We start from the raw sequence: 23,202 nt of genomic DNA on the forward strand, positions 1-23,202 counted from the left end.
GACCACCCGCTGGGAAAGGGCCCTCAAGGCTGGCAGGGGTGTGGGGTTGGGGCTTGTGCTTCCCCAGGGGCTTGTGGGTCCCCCATCTCTCAAGGTGTCGTGTTGTCATCTCAGCTACGTTAGAACATTAAATATCACATATAACTCATATTTCAAGGCGGGATTGGAAGAGAGCTTTCTAGTAGGGAGGAAGGAAGATAATTTAGGAAAGGCGTCCCCCCCCCTCCCGCTGCTGCTTTCCTTTTGGTAACTTGAGGTCACTGGGCTCTGGCTACGGAGTGTGGGAGAGACAGACCTCTACAGGGCAGGGAGAACAGCCCCGAAAGGAGGACAGACACCGCGTGTAGCTGCGCCGAGGCTGCAGAGAAGGGGGCTGAACCGAGCTGATGGCTGGCGCAGCAGGTGCACTGAACAGAAAAGATTGTTTTTAATCCGCCTTAGACAACTGAACACCTTAGTCTTAGCCTGAAGGCTTGGGCACAATGTAAATATACATGTAAGTCCCCCGACCCTCCCTGTAGCTCTGCACAAGCTGCTGTGACCCGTGTTACTTGCCCTGTTCTCACCTCGGCTCCAGCCATCTCCCCAGGAGGCGGGGATGTGCTTCCAGAAGGAAGAGCCAGCAGTTGGATTTGGCAGTGGCTGCAGCCACATGTGTCAGACGTGTGCGGGTGAAAGCACTGGCCTCACTTCCACCGGAGCCGCATATACTCTGAGGACAAAGATGTAAGTTCTCCAGTCAAACGTGCTGGACGTAGGTCTGCTCTCAGGGGTCGGGGCTCACCTGGAGGGGCCTTGCCTCCCATTCTCCCAGAGCACGAACTTCTAGGGCAACCACGGCACTTTCCTGTGTTCTCCCAGCTCCTCTCTGGAAGATGCTCAGGCCACCCCCTCCTCCTCTTTTTTCTTAATGGTATTGAACACATTTGCTTATTTGTTGTATCTCTTTTTTGGGGGTGTCATATCTGTTAACGTCTTCTGTCCATTTAAAAAAGAGCTGAATTGTTTGCCCACTTTCTATTGAATCGTAAAAGATCTTGGTATATTCTAGATACAAGTCCTTTTTCCAGATATGTCTTTTGACAATATTTTTTTTTTTTTTTTTTTTTGCAGTACATGGGCCTCTTACTCTTGTGGCCTCTCCCTTTGCAGAGCACAGGCTCCGGACGCGTAGGCTCAGCGGCCATGGCTCACGGGCCCAGCCGCTCCGCGGCATGTGGGATCTTCCCGGACCGGGGCACGAACCCGCGTCCCCTGCATCGGCAGGCGGACTCTCAACCACTGTGTCACCAGGGAAGCCCTTGACAATAGTTGTTATGGCCTGTGGCTTGTCTTTTCATTATCTTAACATCACTTTTCAAAAGCAGAAATTTAATTATTTTTTTTTTGTGGTACACGGGCCTCTTGCTGTTGTGGCCTCGCCCTTTGCGGAGCACAGGCTCTGGACGCGCAGGCTCAGCGGCCATGGCTCACGGGCCCAGCCGCTCTGCGGCATGTGGGATCCTCCCGGACCGGGGCATGAACCCGCGTCCCATGCATCGGCAGGCGGACCCTCAACCACTGCGCCACCAGTGAAGCCCAGAAATTTAATTTTTGATGCAATTCAATTTTGATTTTTTTTGTTTGTGTTTCAGGTTCTACTGGGAAGTATTTGTGTAAACCAATTCACAAAGAGTATCTTCCAGTTTTTCATATAGAAGTTTTTTTTTAAGCTAAAAGATAGGGGGTTTTTCTTAAGCTATTTATAGATTGAGTCTATAAATTGAGAAGTTCTGAAGTTTTTTCTTTTTCTTCCTGCTTTATTGAGCTCTAAGTTGCAAATAAAAATGCATATATTTAAGTTAGAAACACGAAGATTTGATACTTGCATACACTGTGAAATAATTATCACAGTCAAGTTCTTTAACTCATCCATCACCTCTCAGCCCCCTTGGAAACAGCCATCCACGTTGTAGCAGGTATTTAAGGAGCTGCAGTTTTGGAGCACTGTGACTGGAGCCACCTCGATCTGTGGAATTTGTGTCATTTCTCTGTATGCCCAGAGGGCTTTCTGGACGTGTGCGTATCTTTTTGTGAGCCTTGGAGAGTAAATTCCGTGGACTGCCGCATCTCTGTATGATGTCTCCTGGGAAGACACTTGCGCGAGGGTCTGAAATGAGGTCTGGGTTGGAAATGAGAACTAGGGCGGAATAGGCATCTGTGTGGGAAGGAGGTGAGGTCCCATCTCAGGGGCTCCACGACCAGACTGTGTCTAAAAAATCACTTGGGCTTCCGTGCGGAGTCCAGGGTGTGGAGTTCAATATCTTGCATTTACGCAACATTTGAAGATTTGTTCTTTTCCTAGAAGAAAATACCTTAATTTTTTTTTTAAGCTAATATGTGGTCAGGTGGAAAATTTAAGCAGAATCAGAGTGGAAAGCAGAGATCCCACTATGTGGAGATAGCCACTGTTAACATTTTAGGGAAAGTCTTTCTACGTGTCACTTTCTGCAAATTTTCTAGAATTTATGTAAATGGGATCATACCGTAGATGCTATTTCTAACCTGCTTTTTCTCTTTTACAATACTGTGGACATCATTTTATATTCACAGGGAGGGCTTCCCTGGTGGCGCAGTGGTTGAGTCCGCCTGCCGATGCAGGGGACGCGGGTTCGTGCCCCGGTCTGGGAGGATCCCACATGCCGCGGAGCGGCTGGGCCCGTGAGCCATGGCCGCTGAGCCTGCGCGTCCGGAGCCTGTGCTCCACAGCAGGAGAGGCCACGGCATTGCGAGGCCCACATACCGAAAAAAAAAAAAAAAAAAAAATATATATATATATATTCACAGGGATCCCCTGAAGCAGAAAGTTTAGGTGTTATTTCCATTTTACAGATGTCAGGATGAGACACCAAGTCTCATCCAGGGGTGCACAGTTAATAAGGAAGCTACAAGGTCGTATTTTGACTCTGAGCAAAGTCTAATTCTATCAGATAAACCTAGAACGCTTATTTCATGTGACAAAGACAAGTTTTTACTTCTGTTCTTTGGAATTTTTCCTCCTAAAATTCTGGGTTATGACATAAATTCACTGGTATTTTTAAATGTTGTGATTTGGCTGCCTTGTTGCTTGATTGGGTTTGAGAGCCAAGATTCAGGGTATGGGGGGGTGCCCTGGGGAGGACCTTTCTGCATACCCTTCTATGTCGGGTTGTGCCGAGGGGTTAAGAGTGTTTTCCTCCACAATCTAGTGCGTTCAGTCACTGTTCCCGCCTCTCTCTCTCCCCTCCCTCCTTCGCCAGGGACCTGGAAGCCAGGGCACAGAACGAGTTCTTCCGGGCCTTCTTCAGGCTGCCGAGGCGGGAGAAGCTGCACGCCGTCCTGGACTGCTCCCTCTGGACTCCGTTCAGCCGCTGTCACACGGCCGGGCGGATGTTCGCCTCCGACAGTTACATCTGCTTTGCCAGCAAGGAAGCTGGCTGCTGCAAAGTTATCCTCCCGTTCCGAGAGGTAGACCTGTCTTCCTCCTGTCAGGGAGCCGTGGTTGCTGTGAGACGGGGCGTTGGCGGGGATGGATGCTCACACTGCAAGGCTCTGCCACCGAGGATGGGTGGGGCTGGAGAGATGCATGGCCTGAATTGACCAGGGGCCTTTGCTTGTTCTGTTGTTGGCTGGCAACCTGAAATTTGCATAGACCTGAATGGTGAGAACAGGGCACCCTGGCCTCCGCATTATTGATAAAGCTGTTATTATAAAGTACCTGCTTAGCAATGAAAGCTTTTCCAACAGCCCTTAGGGATGAATCCTTCCCTTTCACCCACAAAAGGGAAAAGAAAAAAAAGGGGACTTACAAAAAGCATCATCTTTTGAAAATAAATGTCAAATTGCTTGGTTTTTATACCCTCCTGGAACTTTAGGTAAAAATTTAGAAACATGCTTCCTTTCAACTGTAAAATTCTACAATTCTGTTCTTGGAAATGGAGTCTGCTTCCACATCTGATGGGCTCAGTACTGTGGTTTCAGGGCATGTCGGCTGTGACAGGACCCATGGCTCTGTCACACGTCAGGACTTCCAGATTCTTGCTATTATAACATATGAACTGAGTACTGTTCAGAAAAACTCAATTTTTCCATTCATGTGATTGACCTCCATTTTTCTGCAGCAGGTGTCTTCATTTTACAAATATTCCTACTTATGAGTGGAGGAAGAAATCCTGGATTGCCTTATGTAGTTTTTTTTTTTTTAACTGTGGTAGCGTATACATAACATTTACCATTTTAACCGTTTTTAACTGTTAGAGTTCACTGGTACTGGGTACATTCACACTTGTTGTGCAACCATCACGAGAACTTTTTCATCTTTCCAAACTGAAACACTATCCCCATTAAACAGTAGCTTCCTGTTCCCCTCCCCCAGCCCTGGGGACCCACTGCTCTGCTTTCTGTCTCTATGAATCTGACTCCTTTAGGCCCCTCATATCAGTGAAATCCTACAGTATTTGCCCTTTTGTGATTGGCTTATGTCACTTAGCATAACGTCCTCAAGGTGAATCCAGACTGTAGCACCTGCGAGAATATCCATCCCTTTTAAGGCTGAATAATATTCCATTGTATGCAGAGCCCACGTTTTGGTTCATCCAGCCGGGGGCAGTTGAGTTACTCCCACTTTGTGCCGTGGTGCCTATGCCGCATTCCGTACTTTCTAACTTCGTACCAGTTCCTTATTGCAGTTATTGGGTTTTGCCTTCTCTCTCGGGATGTTTTCCGAATATGCAATTAAACGCCTGCCCGTCTTCTCTCTTGCTGTGCCTCTGTGCGCGTGACTGTTTGTAACAGGTCGTGAGCATTGAGAAAATGGAGGACACGAGTCTGCTGCCAAACCCCATCATTGTCAGCATCAGGAGCAAGATGGCCTTCCAGTTCATTGAGCTCACGGATCGCGACAGCCTGGTGGAGAGTCTGCTGGCGAGGCTGAAGCAGGTGCACGCCGACCACCCCGTGCACTATGACACCACACAGGATGAGGACCTGGTATGATCCTTGGAAACTGTGGGATCCCGTAAATTGAAAATCCCTTTTTTTCAGCACCTCGAGGCCAGGGGTCTCCAAAGGGGTGTGCACGTAACGATGATCCACTTGGGTACCAGAAAAATGTAAGCAATGATTGGGTCCGTGTAGCAGACGGTGTGGTATCATCTCTGATGGCACCGGTGTCCTGAGTGGGTGTGGCAGGGTTGGAGGGTTGATGGGGACTCACCCACAGGTTGGAGGATGCCCACAGGATGCCCCCCTGACAGGTTTACAGGGATAGATGGGGTATACCCATGTGTCAGAGGGATTGACAGGCCACCCCCTCAGAGGTTGGAGGGTTTGGTGGGGAATCAACCCACAGGTGAGGGGACACCCTCTTTACTGGTTAGAGAGGTCAGTGCCCCCCCCATCCCCCCCGAGGTTGGAGCGGATGATGTTATTTGGGGGCGGATATAAGTTTTGCCGAAAGAGATGTTTCATTGTCGTTAAGATGGGACAGCTGCAAATATAGACCCGGATCTGCTGGGACCCAGTCCCTAATTCTTTCACACCCGTCCGCCTTCTTTCTGGACCTCTTTTCATCCAAGTAGTGACAGAAGGAAGGGAGGGAAAGTCTCTCAGTACCTAAGAGCAGTTTTCTCGAGATGGCCATCCTCAGTTCTGGAAACTGAGGGCGCGATGGTGCTTTCCCAACCCCACTGGGGCTGTGCTCTGTGTGCCATGAGCAGCCTCGCCGGGAAGGTGCCGTGTGGACCATATTCCTTGCCGAGGATCAAATCTCTTGGGTCTAATGTTAGTCTGTTTTTCCCGGAAGTCCTAAACAGAGAGGCGTGTTTAAGTTTGTTAATAGGCTCCTGCATCCAAAGGCAAAACAAAGACTGTCTTATAACGAAGGCAGTGACTTATCTCTCATTTTTTTTTTTTTTTTTTTTCTTTTTCCTCCCCATGCAGACTTCGTCTGTGTTTCATTCAACAAGCATGTGCGGTGACCACAGGTTTGGGCGTATTGAGATGGTGTCTTCTCAAAATAGCGAGGAAAGGGAGAAAGAGATGAGCCCGCAGCTGCACCCCGAGGCCCTGGTCGCCGGTTTCTGGCGGTCGGGCAGCCAGAGCCCCGACTCGAGACTGGTGGGTGATGAGGCTCTGCCCTAGCCACCGCCGGGCACAGGCGGAGGTGTCAGGGGCGTGGCTTCCCGCGGGCCCTGGAGGGTGGGCCTGGTGTGGCACAGGTTACCAGGCAACCTGGGGACACGTGATGCGCCCTCTTTGCCTCCCTCTTTTCCTCATTGGCGAAAAGGGGAAGTGGTCAGTGGTGCTAGTGGCCTGAGAGTGCGTCCCGGTGGGTGAAGGATGTGGTGGGACGTCCGAGGGCCATGGCTCTCCCCACCTGCCCCTCAGGTGGCATCCGTCCATGCCGTCCCTTGTGGGGTTTCCGGGTGCAGAACAAGTCTATCTCCTTTTATCCGGTGGTGTCTGTGTGGCTCTTTGGTACAGTGTTTCTTTTTTGTACCCTGGCTGTCTTCTAGTTTTACTGAACTAAAAATACTTTTGTCACATTTATATAGTTTTCTCCTCTGTAGGGAGAGTCTGAGGGCAATGCCTGTATGGTAAATAGACTAGAAATCGTGCTCTGAGATGGTGCCCTGGCACGAGGGGTGCTGTGTTGGGACCATGAGTACCAGGGTGGCCGTGAACATGATTGCTGCCCCTTGGCCGCTTAATGGCTCGTGTATCATAGATCGTTAGCTTTATTCATTCAGAACTGAGCCTTCTGATGTACTTTACAGAGATGCTCAATGAATGCTCGATGAAACGCGTAAGAATATTGAGTGTATGTAACGTCAGTATTCTGTAAACGTCTCCCATTACTAGAGAATACAGATAATTAAAAGCATACGTAAACATCTTGTTTAAAAGGCACTAGAAATTCCTGTCAGCTAGGAATTCTGAAGGATTTTAAAAATCCATAATTTCAAAGGACTTTCAGTCACCTGGAGACATCGCGTCTTCTTCATCTCTGCTACTGAGAACAATGTACGTTTTTCCGATTGGCGGTTTTTCCCCTGGCTGTCAGGAAGCTCCAGGGAAATCACGAGAGCCCCTTGCTCCGCTTTGCCCTCTGAGCTGACCTGTTTCGGCAGCTGGCTTGGTGTCAGCATCCGGAGAGGCTTCCCCACCCAGCCCTACCCGACCCTCCCATCTGCTCTGGGCGTTTTATCAATATTTGTGTCAGTGCTCCCACTGGGCCCTGAACCCCTGAAGGGCTGGTCCCCTGTTCCTGGTGGAGGTTCAGAAGTATCTGCTGAGCGAATTGCCTGTCACCATTGGTCCCTCCGTCAGCAGAAGGAGCCTCTCTCTGTGACGGGTTGTGGAGGGTGCGGACGACCTTCTTTGTACATGCAGCGTGTTTCCACTTGCAGCCCAGAGAACAGATCAAGATGAGACTGTGGAACGACCACTTCGTAGAGTACGGCAGGACCGTGTGCATGTTCCGTACGGAGAAGATCCGGAAGCTGGTGGCCATGGGGATCCCCGAGTCGTTACGCGGCAAACTCTGGCTCCTTTTCTCTGGTAAGCGTTTCAGGGGTCTCCAGGCCAACTTTTATTTCTGGAGCGGACACGGGACAAAGGCCCCCGACCTGGGCAGTGTGTGTGTGCAGAGGGGTCCCCTCTGCCTGTGACGTGTCCGACCGGGGACCTCAGGACCTTCCCACGTTGGCTGTGATGTCCTGGGTCAGTGCAGGGTCTGGCCAAGGGATCGCGTCTCCTTTAGAAATGACTATGAGTCTCTTCGTTGTCCCCAGAATTCTGTTCAGGACGCCCTTGACGTGCAGCGTCTTTCTAGGACGTGAGTCCTGAAGTAGAGGAAATGAACACATCTTCAGAAGGTGTTCAGTTGCGTGTGTTGTAGTGAATCCCTCAGTGCGCGCTTCCTCTTGCTCGCTCCTCTGTGGAGGGCACACAGCGTCCCCGCGAGGCAGAGCCGCAGGGTTTTCTCTCCCGCCTGCGTCCTCCTGCTGCACCGCTGGACCGGGGACTCTCCTGCTGCTGCTCTTGGGCATCTCTCATCAGGACACTCGCTGACGGAGGAGCTGAGACTGGGGCCGCGGTCCCCAGAGGCGTTCCGAGCAGGCATTTCTCTGTCAGCCGTTTGGTGCCACGCGGTGGAGCGGCTGGGGCCCTGCCAGCAAGAAGGGAAGGCCCTGTGGTCCAGGACAGTGTGACTGCTGCCCCTTTCAGGATGCTAGGGGTGGGGTGGCCAGGGCTCCGCCTGCCCCGGGGACCCTGCTGTGCTCTCCCGGAGGCTAGGCCTGGGGACCCGTCCTCCCCGCGCCCTGTCCCTGTTCCTCCCTCGGTCGGCCTCCCCCTTGGTCACCTCTCTCCTCCCTCTTCCCCGTCTCTCCCCGAAGTCGCCCAGCCCCTCTCCTCTGCTGCCCGAGAGGCCCAGACCCAGACCCGATGCTGGTCGGCTCCTGGGCGCTGGGGCTGCTGAGCGGGTGTCTACTGGTCCCTCTCCTCCCAGCGCTCACCTCGTTCCACAGGCCGAGTCTCCCCGCTGCCTCCTGGCCTGTCTCTCTCACTGCCCACCAACAGCATGCCCGTGAAACCTTTCCTCTGTCAGATGAGGATATTTTTGTATTTAATAAAATACAGGGGACTTACAAAAATCATCCTCCCAGTATTTTTGTGTTTAATAAAAACAGTCCATATTCATATGGAGCAGCAAGCAAAGAAAGTGACACGGCTCAAAATCCCACCACCTAAAGTACACACACACACACACACACACACACACACACACACACACACACACACACACACACACACACACACACACACACACACACACACACACACACACAGTTCTGTTACCAGGGAATACAACTTATTAAAAGCATAGTAATAAAGCTATTTCTAGTGTGAGCTCTTTCCCCCTCTCTATAAGGTTATTCTTAGAAAAGCCACGTTATTTCTTTTTTTCTCTTTTCTTCTTAGCAGAACTGAAGTTCCTTTTGGTTGTGTGTGGTCTCAAACTGTTTTTTATGTCCCTCAGGTAGCAGGACCCCGCTGAGGTCCTCTGACCGGACAGGCCCCTCCCCATGTGGACTCTCTCCCGGTAATCAGTCCCCCTTGAAACGTTACTTTCAAATCATCAGATGCCGTCACTGACCTCGCCTCGCATCCCGGTTACTATGGCAACCTGGTGGAGGAGTCCATGGGAAAGTGTTGCCTGGTGACGGAGGAGATAGAACGGGACCTGCATCGCTCCTTACCGGAGCACCCCGCCTTCCAAAACGAAACGGGGATCGCTGCTTTGAGGAGAGTCCTGACGGCCTATGCCCACCGGAACCCCAGAATCGGGTACTGCCAGGTGAGCTGTGCGCCGCGGGGTGGAGGTCATAGCCCCCGTCCCGGGCTACCACCCAGGCCTCGGGTCTGTGTTCTCAGCCGTCTGTACCGAGGACTGTTGTGTGGAGGGAATCAACCTCGTGTAGTCAGGCTGATGATGCAGAAGGAGCAACGTTACCCAGTGCCCGGGGAGAGCGTTGCACAGGCTGGGCCTCTGTCCACGGGAGGCCGTGCAGTCTTCACGGTCTCCGGGCCTCCACTGCAGGACGGTATCCGTGAAGCTGCCGTGGGAGCTTTCTCCCTCCAGACGGTACAGGAGTCATAGGGATTCTTTTTTAAATGCTATTTGGGGAGGAAAAAGCTGTTTGGGGTGGATCGCTTTCCTCCAGGATGCACGAGTGGAGGTAAGACATCCTCTGAGTGGTAAACAAGCACAGAATAAAACCCCGGCACGAGGCTGGGTGAGAGAAGCTACTGACCCTTAAAAACAGGATCTTAAACTTTGTCTCCTGTGCATAAGCGAAATTAGTGGGTGAGTGTGGGTGTGTGTGTCTCTGTCCGAACGTAGACACAGAGACAGCTGGGTGGGATCTGAGCCTGAGGCGTGCTCCACAGCCCAATCCAGCATTACACCATGGGCTCAGGGATGGAGCGGTGGCTGGTCGCTCAGCCCGGTGTGTCTTGTGAGGCCACGGTGACACCGTGGTCGTTCCAGCTCAGTGTCGCTGTGGGTGGGTACGCTGGGTCTCTCATGCAGTCTTGACTTCTGCAGATCACTTGGGCTTGTGTGTTATTGAGTGTCTCTGTGGCACTGTGTGGCCTTGTCAGTAACTGTCCCCTCCCCTGCGAACCCCCTGAGCAGTCCATGAACATCCTGACCTCCCTTCTGCTGCTATACACCGAGGAGGAGGAAGCCTTCTGGTTGCTGGTTGCTGTGTGTGAGCGGATGCTGCCCGACTACTTCAACCATCGAGTCATTGGTAACTGCCTCCTTCCTCCTCCTCTGTACCCGGGGGTAGTGACCGAGCCAGGGCAGAGGTGTTGATCACCAGTCCTGGTTATAAAGTCCCCTGTGCCACTCAGCTAGTCTCTGCACAAACACCGTTTTGACTCTTGAATTTGCAAAACTAACTGTGTAATTCTCTGCACAGTTTTGGCAAAAGGGTGGAATGTGGCAACCTGATTGCTCTCTTGCCACAAACTCTTACAGATTTTGGATAAAGAACAAACGAATTATGTGGATAGCTGAACTTCAGGAAAGAAAAACCTAGGCACAAAAAGCAAATCAAAAAGTGAAAACCAAAGAGATTTTTCACTGATGCTGAGGCCTGGAAAGGGAGGGGGTCTGCTCCTGGTACCCAAGGAGTTTGTGCAGACAGGAGAGGAGGGGAGTAGAGCAATACTGGAGACCCTTGAGGGCCGACGTGAAGGGCAGAGGAGGAAAATGCCTCACTTACAGCTTGATCGTAAGAAAGCACATTTATGGCTGCCTGGGCTCTGGGCAAACCTGTGTTTGACCCACCAGTGCTCAAGCACTTGAGCCGCTGTCCTTCGTGCGGTTGAGATTGGAATTTGCATCCTCTCTGTGGTCCAGCAACCTCCTTGTGGGGAAAAGGACATGAAAATTGCTCTGGCCTGGTGATACTCTTAGGGACACTTTTTAGTAATCCAGAATGAGAGATGGAGATGGCCTAAAATTAGGGCGGCAGCCATGGGAACAGAAACAAAAGAACCAATTCAAGATGGAATTTGGCAAAGGAGTGGATGTAGGGACAAGGCAGGAAGAAGATGCTTGAAGGCTGAAGTCTACGGACCAAGGGAGTGTGATGACCACTCGGAGGAAGGTGGGGTGGGGCTTGGCTGGGAAGGAGGTGGCCTTTTGGTGACCTCTGACTGTCCTCCTCGGCCCCCTTCCTGTGCCTGAGTGGTTAATTGGTTTCCTTCCCTTTTCACCTCATATCGCGCGAGGTATTTAATGTTGTACAGAGCAGCAAGGAGTAACCAGAACCTCGCGGTCATTGGGAAGCATGTTGTCCAAGCCCTCATTAGGTGAAGAGTGTTGCTGTGGGGCAGATGGTACTCAACAGTGATCAGTAGACCCTCCATGATAATGTGACCACCACTGCAATACAGGGTAGAACATTTGGAACATTTCCATAACCCACAAAGTTCCCTTCTGCCTCTTCCCTGCCACACGCAACGCTTGGTACTGACTTCTGTCACCACAGATGAACCTGGCCTATTTTTGAACTTGGAATAAACATAATAATAGAGAATGTTCTGGCTTCCTTCGCGTAACACAACGTTGTTGGTGCATCAGCAGTTCCTTTTCATTGCTGAGTAGTATTTCACTGTACATTCATACCATGATTTGTTCATCCAGTCGCCTGTTGATAGACATTTGAGTTTCCAGTTTCTTCTATTATAAGTAGAGTTGCAATGAACATTCATGTATGAGTCTTTTTGGAATGTATATTGTCAGTTTTCTTTGCCTTTACCCAGGAGTAGAATTCCTGGGTCATAGTTAGATGAATGCTTAACTTTATAAGAAACTGTCAGTTTTCCAAAGTGGATGAAATGCCTTCATATTATCTCACACCAGCAATGTGTGAGAGTTCCAGTTGCTCTGCATCCCTGTTAGCACTTGGAATTGTCTTTTTAATTTTAGCCATCCTAGTGGGTAAGAAGTGGAATGTCATGATGGTTTTAATTTGCATTTCTCTGATAATTGTTAATGATGTTGAACCTGTTTTTCTGTGCCTACTGGCCATTTATTTATCATCACTTTTGAAGTGTCCAAATTTTACCTCTTTTTAGAAAAAGATTTGGTTATTGATTTCTTACAACTAAGTTGTATCAGTTCTTTATTGTGATTATGAAACCTCTGTCAGGTATATGTATCGCAAATATTTTCTCCAAGTTTGAAGTTTGCATTTTCATTTCATTAATGGTCTCTTTTGAAGAACACCAGTCGTTAATCTTGATGAAGTCCAATTTGTAATTTTTTTCTATGGTTAATGCTTTTGTGTCCTAAGACATTTTGCCTTTTTCCTGTATTTTCTTTTAGACGTTTTTTAGCATTAGCTTTTATACTTAAGTCCATGACACATTTCAAATGTATTTTTCTGTATGGTGTGAAGTAGGAGGTAAGGTTCTTTCTTCCCCACACCATGCAGATATCCAGTTGATTCGGCACTATTTTATTTTTTTTTGTCCATGCTGTGCGGCTTGCAGGATCTGAGTTCCCTGACCAGGGTTTGGACCCGGGCCCACAGCAGTGAAAGCGCCGAGTCCTCACCACTGGACCGCCAGGGAATTCCCAATTCACAGCTTTTTTTTTTTTTTTTTTTTTTTTTTTTTTTGCGGTACGCGGGCCTCTCACTGTTGTGGCCTCTCCCGTTGCGGAGCGCAGGCTCAGCAGCCATGGCTCACGGGCCCAGCCACTCTGCGGCATGTGGGATCTTCCCGGACCGGGTCACGAACCCGCGTCCCCTGCATCGGCAGGCGGACTCTCAACCACTGCGCCACCAGGGAAGCCCCACAACTATTTTTTGAAAATACTGTCCTTTCCCCATAGAATTACCTTGGTCAAAACATCAAAAACCAGTGAACTAACTAAGTGCAAGTCCTTTTCTGGTCTCCAGTCCCGTTTCATTGTTGTGCGTATCTCAGAGTCGTTTTAATTTGGGGCTGACTTTGGAGGGAGTGACTCTCCCCCCAGCCACATCTCTGTGACCTCCTTTCCCAGGGGCCCAGGTGGACCAATCGGTCTTCGAGGAGCTCATCAAGGAGCAGCTCCCCGAGCTGGCAGAGCACATGCAGGACCTCTCGGCCCTGGCGTCCATCTCCCTCTCCTGGTTCCTGACACTGTTCCTCAGCATCATGCCCCTGGAGAGCGCGGTGAACGTGGTTGACTGCTTCTTCTATGATGGCATCAAGGCTATCTTCCAGCTGGGGCTGGCCGTGCTGGAGGCCAACGCCGAGGACCTGTGCAGCAGCAAGGACGACAGCCAGGCCTTGATGGTCCTCAGCAGGTGGGGACCGCCTGGGCCGGAGGGGCAGCAGCGGGACTCCAGGAGCCAGGCGGCAGGTCCAGGCGGCTGGGCTGTCGCTGTGGGAGTTCTTCCACTCTACCACTCGTCACCCCATGTGCCCCCAGGGCCAGGCCATCAGGCAACCCCGTCACCCGTGTGCGGTGAGGACTCTGCCTTCCCTCGCTCCTGTCCGCCAAGTGAGAGGCAGGAGGGGCGAGGGTATCGGTGCCTTTCTCTGAGCAGGTTCAAGTGTCCTGAGTCTAGAGGGACTCATAGTGGCCTTGAACGGGGGCGGGCAGGCAGACACGGGAAAACGTGGGCCTCAGGCCGCCAGCTGGAGGATTTAGACATTTTGTGCGTAGGGGATGGTGCATTGCAGGGAAGGCAAAGTGCCGCGAAGCTGAGGATGGGAACCCGGGTCCCTTGGAGCTGAGGGCAAGTTGGATGACAAATGAAAAGCTCCTTTTCAGAATACTGTGGAAGCTTAAAATTGCAGTATGCACAGGATTTTGTACTTATGTCACTGGAGAGTCACAGACCCCGGGAAACCTTCCCGTAGCGCCCAGGTCTACAAGTCTGGCTTCACGCACGTCTCTCGTTTTCTGTAAAATGAGTGTAGCAGTTGCTGCCTGGCACTCCTCCCACTGTTTGGAGGCAGACGAGCTGGTTTGACAGTTGCTGCCACGTGTCCAGGGGCCCCTGTGAAGGTGGCAGGTGTCGCATGGTGCCCAGGGGAGGGTAAACCTGTGCTTTTCCGGTGGATGGTGTGCCCAGGTTTCTGGATCACATCAAGAACGAGGATAGCCCTGGACCCCCGCTAGGCAGCCACCATGCCTTTTTCTCGGATGACCAGGAGCCCTGTCCTATGACCGACATTGCCGACCTGATCCGGGACTCCTACGAGGTACCTGGGCCCCATCCCTGCCCCACCCCAGCTCTCTTGGGAGATGGACTTCCAGGGAGGTTTTCCAGGCTACTTCTGTTTCTTGTATGGATGCATAAGGGATTCTGTGAGCGAGTGAACCCTTCCTTCCCTGCAGAAATTCGGAGACCAGTCTGTGGCTCAGATTGAGCACATGCGCTGCAAACACAGGATCAGGGTCCTCCAGGGCCACGAAGACACCACAAAGCAGAATGTGGTGAGTAGAGGCCTCCTGGGAACCACTGCTCCTGGCGGCCAGGTGCTGACCTGGGCTGGGTCCCCTGCTGGTCTCCTAATAGGAGAAAGCCAGCTTTTTTTTTTGCATTGAATTAACAACTTGACAGGGTGAGCTGGTGGAGAAAGAGCGTGGGTTTAGTTTGAGAGTCAGACAGATTGTGAGCAAACTAGCTACTGTGAGCCTCGGTCTCCCCGATTGTAAAATGAGGATAATACTAACCACCGTATGGGCTTAAATGAGGGACAGTATAGAGCATGCCCGGCACCGAGGGCCTGCAGTGTTGATGGCTATGCAGGAGGAACTTCCTGCCCAAGCTGTAGCCTTGCTACTGTTTACTCCCATTAGGACTTAAAATGCTTGTCCTGAGTCATGGACGTGTGAGTCAGAAAAGTTGAGGATAAAAAGCCCTGAGAGAGCCGCCATAAAGTGATCTCTGTGATGGGAACAGACTCTGTCCCGGGAGGAGCTGGGCGCCTGGCGTCCACCCCAGCGGGACGCGCCCTCTCGGCCTCTGGTCCTCCCAGGGGCAGGCAGAGTTCACTCCATGACCGTTTGTTCTTCCCTCAAGCTGCGAGTCGTTATCCCCGAAGTCTCAGTCCTTCCAGAAGACCTAGAGGAACTCTACGATTTATTCAAGGTAGGAAAATCTGGGAGGATGAGGGAGTGGCAGGCCCTGAGCCAGGCCCCAGCTGATGTCATCGCCTGCCTGCGGGAGGGTGCAGAGGCTGGAGGGGTCAGCATGTGCCTGTTGGGTGGCAGCGAGGCTGGAGCGGCCCCCCGGCCAGCTCTGGCTTGGCCGTGCCTCCTGGGCCCGAGCACGGATGCTGTTGCGCTCGGCTGAGAGGCCCTCAGTGCTGGTGACACGTCCTTCACTGCCCTAGGCTGAGTCCCCAGTCAATAGTGGATTCAGGGACTTCCCTGGTGGGGCAGTGGTTAAGAATCCGCCTGCCAGTGCAGGGGACCTGGGTTCGATCCCTGGTCCAAGAAGATCCCACATGCCGCGGAGCGACTAAGCCCGTGAGCCACAACTACTGAGCCCACGTGCCACAACTACTGAAGCCCGTGCGCCTAGAGCCCGTGCTCCACAACAAGAGAAGCCTGCGCACCACAATGAAGAGTAGCCCCCACTCACCGCGACTAGAGAAAGCCCTCGCACAGCAACAAAGACCCAATGCAGCCAAAAATAAATAAATTTATTTAAAAAACTACAAAAAAAAAATAGTGGATGCAACAGTGACCCTTATTGAAATTATCACCTCGTATACTTTTTTCTATGATTATTTTTTTAAATTGAAGTATAGTTGATTCACAATGTTGTGTTAGTTTCTAGTATACAGCACAGTGATTCAGTTATACGTATATATATTCTTTTTTTAAAAAATATTTATTTATTTATTTGGCTGTGGCTGGTCTTAGTTGTGGCACGCAGGATCTTTGTTGTTGCCGTGTGCGGGGTCTTCGTTGCAGCGTGCGGGATCTTTTTCATTTTCTAGTTGCCACATGCGGGATCTTTAGTTGCGGCATGCACGTGGGATCTAGTTCCCTGAGCAGGGATCGGACCGGGCCCCCTGCATGGGGAGCGTGGAGTCTTAGCCACTGGACCACCAGGGAAGTCCCATATGTATATTCTTCTTCATTATAGGTTTTTACAAGATATTGAATACAATTCCCTGTATCACCTCAAATACTTTTCAGTCATAACCTCACCCACATGATGTGTGTACATATTCTTGTGTTTGTGTGGCTGGTCTGCCTGACTTCATGTTCTGTTTTCCCCTGATGCTGTCATTAACACTTTTTCACATTGCCCTATGGTCTTACTCATTTTTAAATCATTTAAAACCTGTCATGTTGGTAATACTTAACATGCTGAACTGTATTTCGACTATTTGGATATTTAGGTGGAAGCCTTGCTGAATTAAATCACCCTGCAAAGACCATTTTCAGGTGCCTTTTCTCTTGCTCGAAGCAGTCAGTAAAAAATGGGGAAGAGAGGCAGACAGTGGACCCACTCCCGACAGCCTGGCAGTGAAGCGGGGAGAAGACAGCCGCAGAAAGCAGGCCAGCCTGGAGGAGTCGGCCACCGGAGCTGTCCTGGTGGGGCCTCTGAGCCGCCAGCACTTCTGCGCTCAAATGGCCGCGTGCTCAAGATGATCCTAAGCAGCACTTGGGTTCCCTGAGCAGAGCCGCACATATTGTCTGACCCTTCCTGTGGCTGTCGTACGTCTCCCTGTGGTCACTGACATGGGTGGCTGGCTTAGTAGGTTCCCGGCACTCCTCACGCCTGGTCAGCAGGATGCGTGATGAGTCCTCAGGCTACGTCTCCTGTAAACATCACCGGGTTTCAAGTTTTATAGTTTCCTCTGTTGCATGAAGAGAAAATACGAAGCCAGAGGTGACTTAGTGTCCCACACCGCCACCTCTCTTTGACTTTCAAGGAGGAAAAACAGGGAGTACTAGAAACACAAAAGCAGGTTAACAAACGTGTTGTTTAGCATAGAACGTCTTTCATTTATTTAGGGCTAACTTCTCAATTTGAGAGAATAAGACACGTCTCACATTTGAATTTATATGACTTAAGAGACTGCCTTAAATTCATCATAAAAATAAGTTTCGTTAAGTACTAACTGTATCATTAATCTTTCATACAAGGAGTATTTAAAGAAGACAGCTATTTCCTGTGTCCTATTTCTATTCTGTGAACAATGTGGGTGAAATTTATTTTCGTATTTTTTTTTTTTTTTTTAGCTCTGCAGGCCTTTCATTTGTGTAGGACTAACTATGAATATAAACTTCAACTATAAATGCAAGACCAATTTCAAAATGCACTTCCAAAAGAAATCCCAGGACAAATGTGTCATCATCATGGTGTCTAATTCCGTCTTACAGCCTGAGGTACCTCCTTTATGTGCGCAGAGCCATCCTCACCGCCACAGAACCCCCTCAGGCTGTCCTCCTCCGCTCCCACTGCCCCCCTTGCTGCTGACCTTCCCTGAATTCCCTTGGCTTTCATAGTCTGGCCTCTTATATTTTAATGCTTCTTTAAGTACTGTGAGGTATAATGGTCCCTAGTTGGGTTTTACATGCATCTCTTGTCTCTTGAATCAGAAATTCGTTTTCCCAAGGGAAAGGGCCACACAGAGATACCCTTACATTGTTGTATAAATATGTGATAGGGTCTTATTAAGGAGTCCGTTCCTTAACTTCATTGCCTCCTTCCCTAAGCCTGGAACGTACAGGTGTGACCATTCTCTGTGTTAACAAGGAATAGCCTGCTCTGTCTTCTTTACATACTCTTTCCTATTAAAGATGAACAGTGTGTACTTAATGAAATCTATTTTTATTCTGGTTGGAAAGCAATCTTTCTTTTATGCCTGAATGCAATTCTTCCTTTTCTTTCAGTCTTATTGAGGTATAATTGACCTACAGCACTAAGTTTAAGGTGTACAGCATAATGACTTACGTGTACTGCGAAATGATGTGCAGTAAGTTAACATCCATCATGTCATATATGTATAGATACAAAAAAAAAAGAACAAAAATGATTTTTTTCTTGTGATGAGAACTTTTAGGATCTACTCTCTTAGCAACTTTCAGATATACCGTACAGCACTGATAACTATAGCTGTCATGTTGTACATACATCCCAGGACTTATTTATCTTATAACTGGAGATTTGTACCTTTTGACCCCCTTCACCCCGTTCTATAACCCGCACCCACAGCCAGCCCCAGCCTCTGGTAACCATGAATCTGATCCTTTTCTGTGACTTTGGGTTTGTTTGTTTGTTTGAATTTATTTTATTTTTGGCTGCGTTGGGTCTTCGTTGCTGCACGCGGGCTTTCTCTAGTTGCAGCGAATGGGAGCTACTCTTCGTTGCGGTGCGCCGGCTTCTCATTGCGGTGGCTTCTCTTGTTGTGGAGCACGGGCTCTAGGCGTGTGGGCTTCAGTAGTTGTGGCACGCGGCTCAGTAGTTGTGGCTCGTGGGCTCTAGAGCACAGGCTCAGTAGTTGTGGCGCACAGGCTTAGTTGCTCTGCAGCATGTGAGTTCTTCCCGGACCAGGGCTCGAACCCGTGTCCCCTGCATTGGCAGGTGGATTCTTAACCACTGCGCCACCAGGGAAGCCCATGTTGCTATTTTTTTTTTTTTTTTTTAGATTCCACATATGAGATCATATAGTATTTCTCTGACTTATTTCACTTACCGTAATGCCCTCGAGGTCCGTCCAGGTTATAAAGCAATGTTTTAAATTACGTAAATTTAGATTTGCAATGTCTGTCCCTTATCCTCTGAAATTGAAAACAGCTTCATTAGTCTTCTCTCTTCAAGTAAGATGGGAACAATATAATACACACTTGATGTCATTGACTACTTTTGGAAATACTCAGGACCTGAAACAGTGCCTATGACATTTTTGTAGATTCAGTATCTACAGATCTTTTCTCATTCTTTTTTAATGGCTTTTTTAATGATGGTAGGGCTTAACCATACTTTATTAACCATTCACCTGCTGAGGGACATTTATCTCATTTCCAATTCTTTCTGCTTTATAAACAGTGCTGTATCAAGCATGCTTGTGCCTTTCTTGGGACACCTGTGCTGCTGTTTCTGTAGGATGGGTTCCTTAGGGATGCACAAACCAAGTTTTAGTCACTATTGCTAAAGCGTTTTAGATTTTTCAAATTTCAGTTCTACTGATGGTGTCTAAGGGTGCTCATTTCCTATGTTCCCCACTCACCCAGCATTTAACATTATGGATCTTTTAAAATTTTACTAGTTGTGTAGAAAATTGCATTTCATTTTAACTTACATTTGTTTACTCATTAGTGAGGTTGAGTACCCTTTCATAAGTTTATTGGCTAATCATATACTTTCTTGTATCACCTCTTCATATCCTTTGCCTGTTTTTATATTGACTTGTTTTTCTGTAGGATTCTGTGTAAACTGGTTGTACTAGTCCGTGGCCTTTATAACCGTTTTCTTCTGGGTAGGATTCTGAGGGCCTCTAGCATCACAGGGTGGCGAATATACACGCAAATTCACAGTGTGTCTTGGGTTTGAGGAATGGGAATTTATCAGACCTTTGTTTCACACTTGAACATTCTTATGGTACTTTTCATGATTCTGCAAAGGTTATTTAAGGAACATGGCTCCAGATAATATGCAGTAAAATTATAAATGGCATTTTGGTTTCCATCCAAGGATGGGCACTTGGATATTGTAGCATCTGTACTTGTTTCTGTGCCATCCTTATGGGCAGAGGGCATTGAAATCGTGAAGAGCCCTGCAGTCATTGGGAACTATTTCAAGTGAGTTGAGATGTCCCAAGAGGTGATTTAGTACAGGTGTAAAAGAAACATTCTCAAGAGGCTAACCTGGTCCTAGGCGACAGGGCCAGTTTTGATTGCTTTAGTTTTCAGTCTATTCCCAAGACTTCAAATTGCCTTTGCTTTTTTTACTTTTAATTTTTTGAATTGTTAATATATTCATGTGGTTCAAAATTCAGAACATATAAAAAAGCACACGGTAAAAAGGCTTGCTTCTCCATCTGGGTCCCTGCCCCCGTTTTCCATCCTCACAGGTTACCAGGGTAAATAGTTTCTTCTGTATCCTATAGATTTGTCTAGTACTTTCTGACTTTCAAATAATATGATTTAAGAAAAAATATCAGAATAAAAATTGTATGATTTCAATAATTAAAACTATGGCAGGGGAGTTCCCTGGCGGTCCAGTGGTTAGGACTCTGCGCTCTCACTGCTGTGGATCCAGGTTCAATTCCCTGGTCGGGGAACTAAGATCCCATAAGCTGTGCAGTGTGGCCAAAATTAAAAACAAAACAAAACAAAACTATGGCAGCTGAACTGTGCATTTAAAAATTGTTAAAATGGTAAATTTTGTTATGTATATTCTGCTACAATGAAAAAAGAAACCTTAATAAAAAGGAAAAAGTTTTTGCTTGTTACTACAGGGTTACCTGTAACTACATTTCTGGTTGGAGTGGTGAGATTGTGAGTTAATTTTTTCATTTGTTTGTTTTATAATGTTGCTTATTCAATACTGAATTTTACGAGGCAAAGCAAGTCAGGAGAGAAGGCTGTGTTGGCTTTGGCCTTTACGTGTGCGGCCTCCCATGGGGGCCGCCGCCCCTCACAGACCCCTCTCGCTCCCCTGTTAGAGAGAACACATGATGAGCTGCTACTGGGAGCAGCCCAGGCCCGTGGCCCTGCGCCATGACCCCAGCAGGCCCTACGCGGAGCAGTACCGCATAGACGCCCGGCAGTTTGCACGCCTGTTTCAGCTCGTCTCGCCGTGGACCTGCGGGGCCCACACAGAAATCCTCGCTGAAAGGACTTTCAGGCTCCTGGATGAAAACATGGACCATCTGATCGAATTCAAAGCATTCGTGAGCTGTCTCGGTATGACTCTGTGGGTCTTTCCTGCAGTGAGTTCATTTGGGATGTGAGTCCGTGAACACAAGACAAGTAGACTGTCAAGCAGGCACATCCACTCGGTGAAGTGGGTTTGGGAGTCGCCTGATGCGATCTGGGGATTTTAAAAGTCCCTCTGCAGGCTCCTCTCGTGACCACTTGTATGTTTCCTAAGCGGGTGGTGGGGAGGGCAGCCCAGGCTCTCAACATACATGGTTGTTGACCTTGTTCTCCTGGGCACCCAGGGTGTGGTGGTGTCTTGTTAGGAATGTGTCCTGAGACACATTTTTTTAAAAAAAATAAATTTAAAATTGACGTATAGTTGATTTACAATATCGTGTAAGTTTCAGGTGCACAGCACAGGGATTCAGTTATACATACATATGTGTGTGTGTTGTGTGTGTGTATATATATATATATATATATATATATATATATTCTTTTTCAGATTCTTTTCCCTTATAGGTTATTACACACTATTGAGTATAGTTCCTTGTCCTATACAGCAGGTCCTTGTTGGTTGTCTATTCTATGTATAGTAGTGTGTATATGTTAATCCTAGCCTCCTAATTTATCCCTCCCCCCCCCCACATTCCTAACTCTTGCAGCTAAAATTAAAATCTTTCAGAAGGTATGAGGCCAGACAAAATTCCTGAGGTCATGTTGCCACTCAGCAGTCACCAGTCACTACCCTTCACATTTTCCTTTCAGGTGCACACTGTCTGGGTAGCAGTAGATGAAGTGTCAGGTCAACAGACACTGACCTTACTACGTTCTCTCTACAGTGACTTTGTGCCCTGACACATGTACTTAAACCATTTGCATGTACTCAGTCTCTCTCTCTCTTTTTGGATTTTGCAGATGTTATGTATAATGGAGAAATGAATGAGAAAATTAAACTGTTATATAGGCTGCATATCCCTCCAGGTAAGAAATTCCAAGTAGAAAAGTTAGGCTCTGTTCTGCCTTGACGTAAATCAGCTTTGGGCATGACCTTGAGGTTCTTCTCTTTTTAAATTTATTTAGACTTGAGGCAACAGATGTTTCTAGTTTGGGGTGGCTGATGGCAGATTTTGAGTACCATATTGTATGGCCTATGGCAGGGGTTCCCAAACTCGAGTGTGCATCAGAATCATCTGGATGGCTTGTTATAATACAGGATACCTGGCCCACCCCAGTTTCTAATCCGCTAGGTCTGAGGACCACACTTTGAGAACCACGGGCCTGTGGAATGTGGGGGAAGACAAACCCTGGTTGCCTTACAGATGGTTATTTTAGCTTACTATTTTTTGAAAAATTGAGGTAAAATTGGTATTATACTAGTTTCAGGTGTAAAGCATGATAGTTCAGTCTTTGTATACACTACAAAGTGATCACCACAGTAAATCTGATTACCATTTGTCCTCATAAAATTGACCCCCTTGACCCATTTTGCCCACCCCCCCCAACCCCTTTCCCCTCTGGTAACCAACAGTCAATGGGTGTTGTTTTATTCATTTGTTTCATTTTTTTAGATTGCATATATGACTGAAATCATACAGTATTTGTTTTTCTCTGACTTATTTTGCTTAGCATAATGCCCTCAAGGTCCATCTGTATTGTTGCAAACGACAAGATTTCCTTCTTTTTCATGGCTGAGTAGTATTCCATTGTGTGTATGTATGTGTGTGTGCAACTTTACTGAATTCATTAATTCCAAGAATTTTTGGTGGAGCCTTTAAGGTTTGCTATATATATGGTATCTGACAGTTTTACTTCTTCCTCCCCTTTTATTTCTTTTTCTTGCCTAATTGTTTGGGCTAACACTTCCAATACCAGGTTGAATAAAAGTGGCAAGAGTAGGCATCCTTGTCTTGTTCTTGATCTTAGGGGAAAAGCTTTTAGCTTGTCACCATTGATTATAATGTTAGCTGTGAGTTTGTCATATGGCCTTTATTACGTTGAGGTATGGTCCCTAAATAACCACTTTGATGAGAGTTTTTAATCATAAGTGGATGTTGAATTTTGTCAAATGCTTTTTCTGCATCTATTGAGACAGTTGTGTGTTTTTTATCCTTCATTTTGTTAATGTGGTGTATCATGTTGATTTGTGGATGCTGAACCATCCTTACATCCCTGTAATAATCCCACTTGGTCATGGTATATAATCCATTTAATGTATTGTTGAATTAAATTTTTAAAAACCCTCAAAGTGTTAGCATCTATTTTTATCAGGGATATGG

The 23,202-nt window shown here is 48.2% G+C and overlaps 1 protein-coding gene across 14 annotated transcripts in view; it reads left to right on the top strand.

Moving 5' to 3' along the window:
- The window catches only part of TBC1D8 (TBC1 domain family member 8), a 125,849-nt gene that overhangs the window by 89,146 nt on the left and 13,501 nt on the right, over window positions 1–23,202 (top strand). For 9 of the 14 annotated variants that reach the window (XR_016395331.1, XR_016395332.1, XR_002648115.3 and 6 more), the window contains 13 exons: window positions 3,279–3,486; window positions 4,813–5,007; window positions 5,959–6,135; window positions 7,428–7,578; window positions 9,165–9,379; window positions 10,220–10,337; window positions 13,106–13,391; window positions 14,166–14,295; window positions 14,432–14,530; window positions 15,120–15,188; window positions 17,300–17,446; window positions 20,728–20,968; window positions 21,842–21,907. Coding sequence is in view for 11 of the 14 variants with exons in the window: in XM_022599100.3 (XP_022454808.2) it covers window positions 3,279–3,486; window positions 4,813–5,007; window positions 5,959–6,135; window positions 7,428–7,578; window positions 9,165–9,379; window positions 10,220–10,337; window positions 13,106–13,391; window positions 14,166–14,295; window positions 14,432–14,530; window positions 15,120–15,188; window positions 17,300–17,446; window positions 20,728–20,968; window positions 21,842–21,907 (2,102 nt within the window). In the remaining 3 variants the exon portion in view is untranslated. Of the gene's footprint in view, window positions 1–521; window positions 727–3,278; window positions 3,487–4,812; window positions 5,008–5,958; window positions 6,136–7,427; window positions 7,579–9,164; window positions 9,380–10,219; window positions 10,338–13,105; window positions 13,392–14,165; window positions 14,296–14,431; window positions 14,531–15,119; window positions 15,189–17,299; window positions 17,447–20,727; window positions 20,969–21,841; window positions 21,908–23,202 lie in introns of all 14 variants that reach the window. The other 5 variants (XM_022599102.2, XM_022599103.3, XM_022599106.2 and 2 more) reach the window with 4 other exon arrangements.

The sequence above is a fragment of the Delphinapterus leucas genome, chromosome 13, assembly GCF_059928025.1.
Source record: "Delphinapterus leucas isolate spDelLeu-1000000601 "Yukka" chromosome 13, BTC_Dleu_Yukka2, whole genome shotgun sequence".
NCBI lineage: Eukaryota > Metazoa > Chordata > Mammalia > Artiodactyla > Monodontidae > Delphinapterus > Delphinapterus leucas.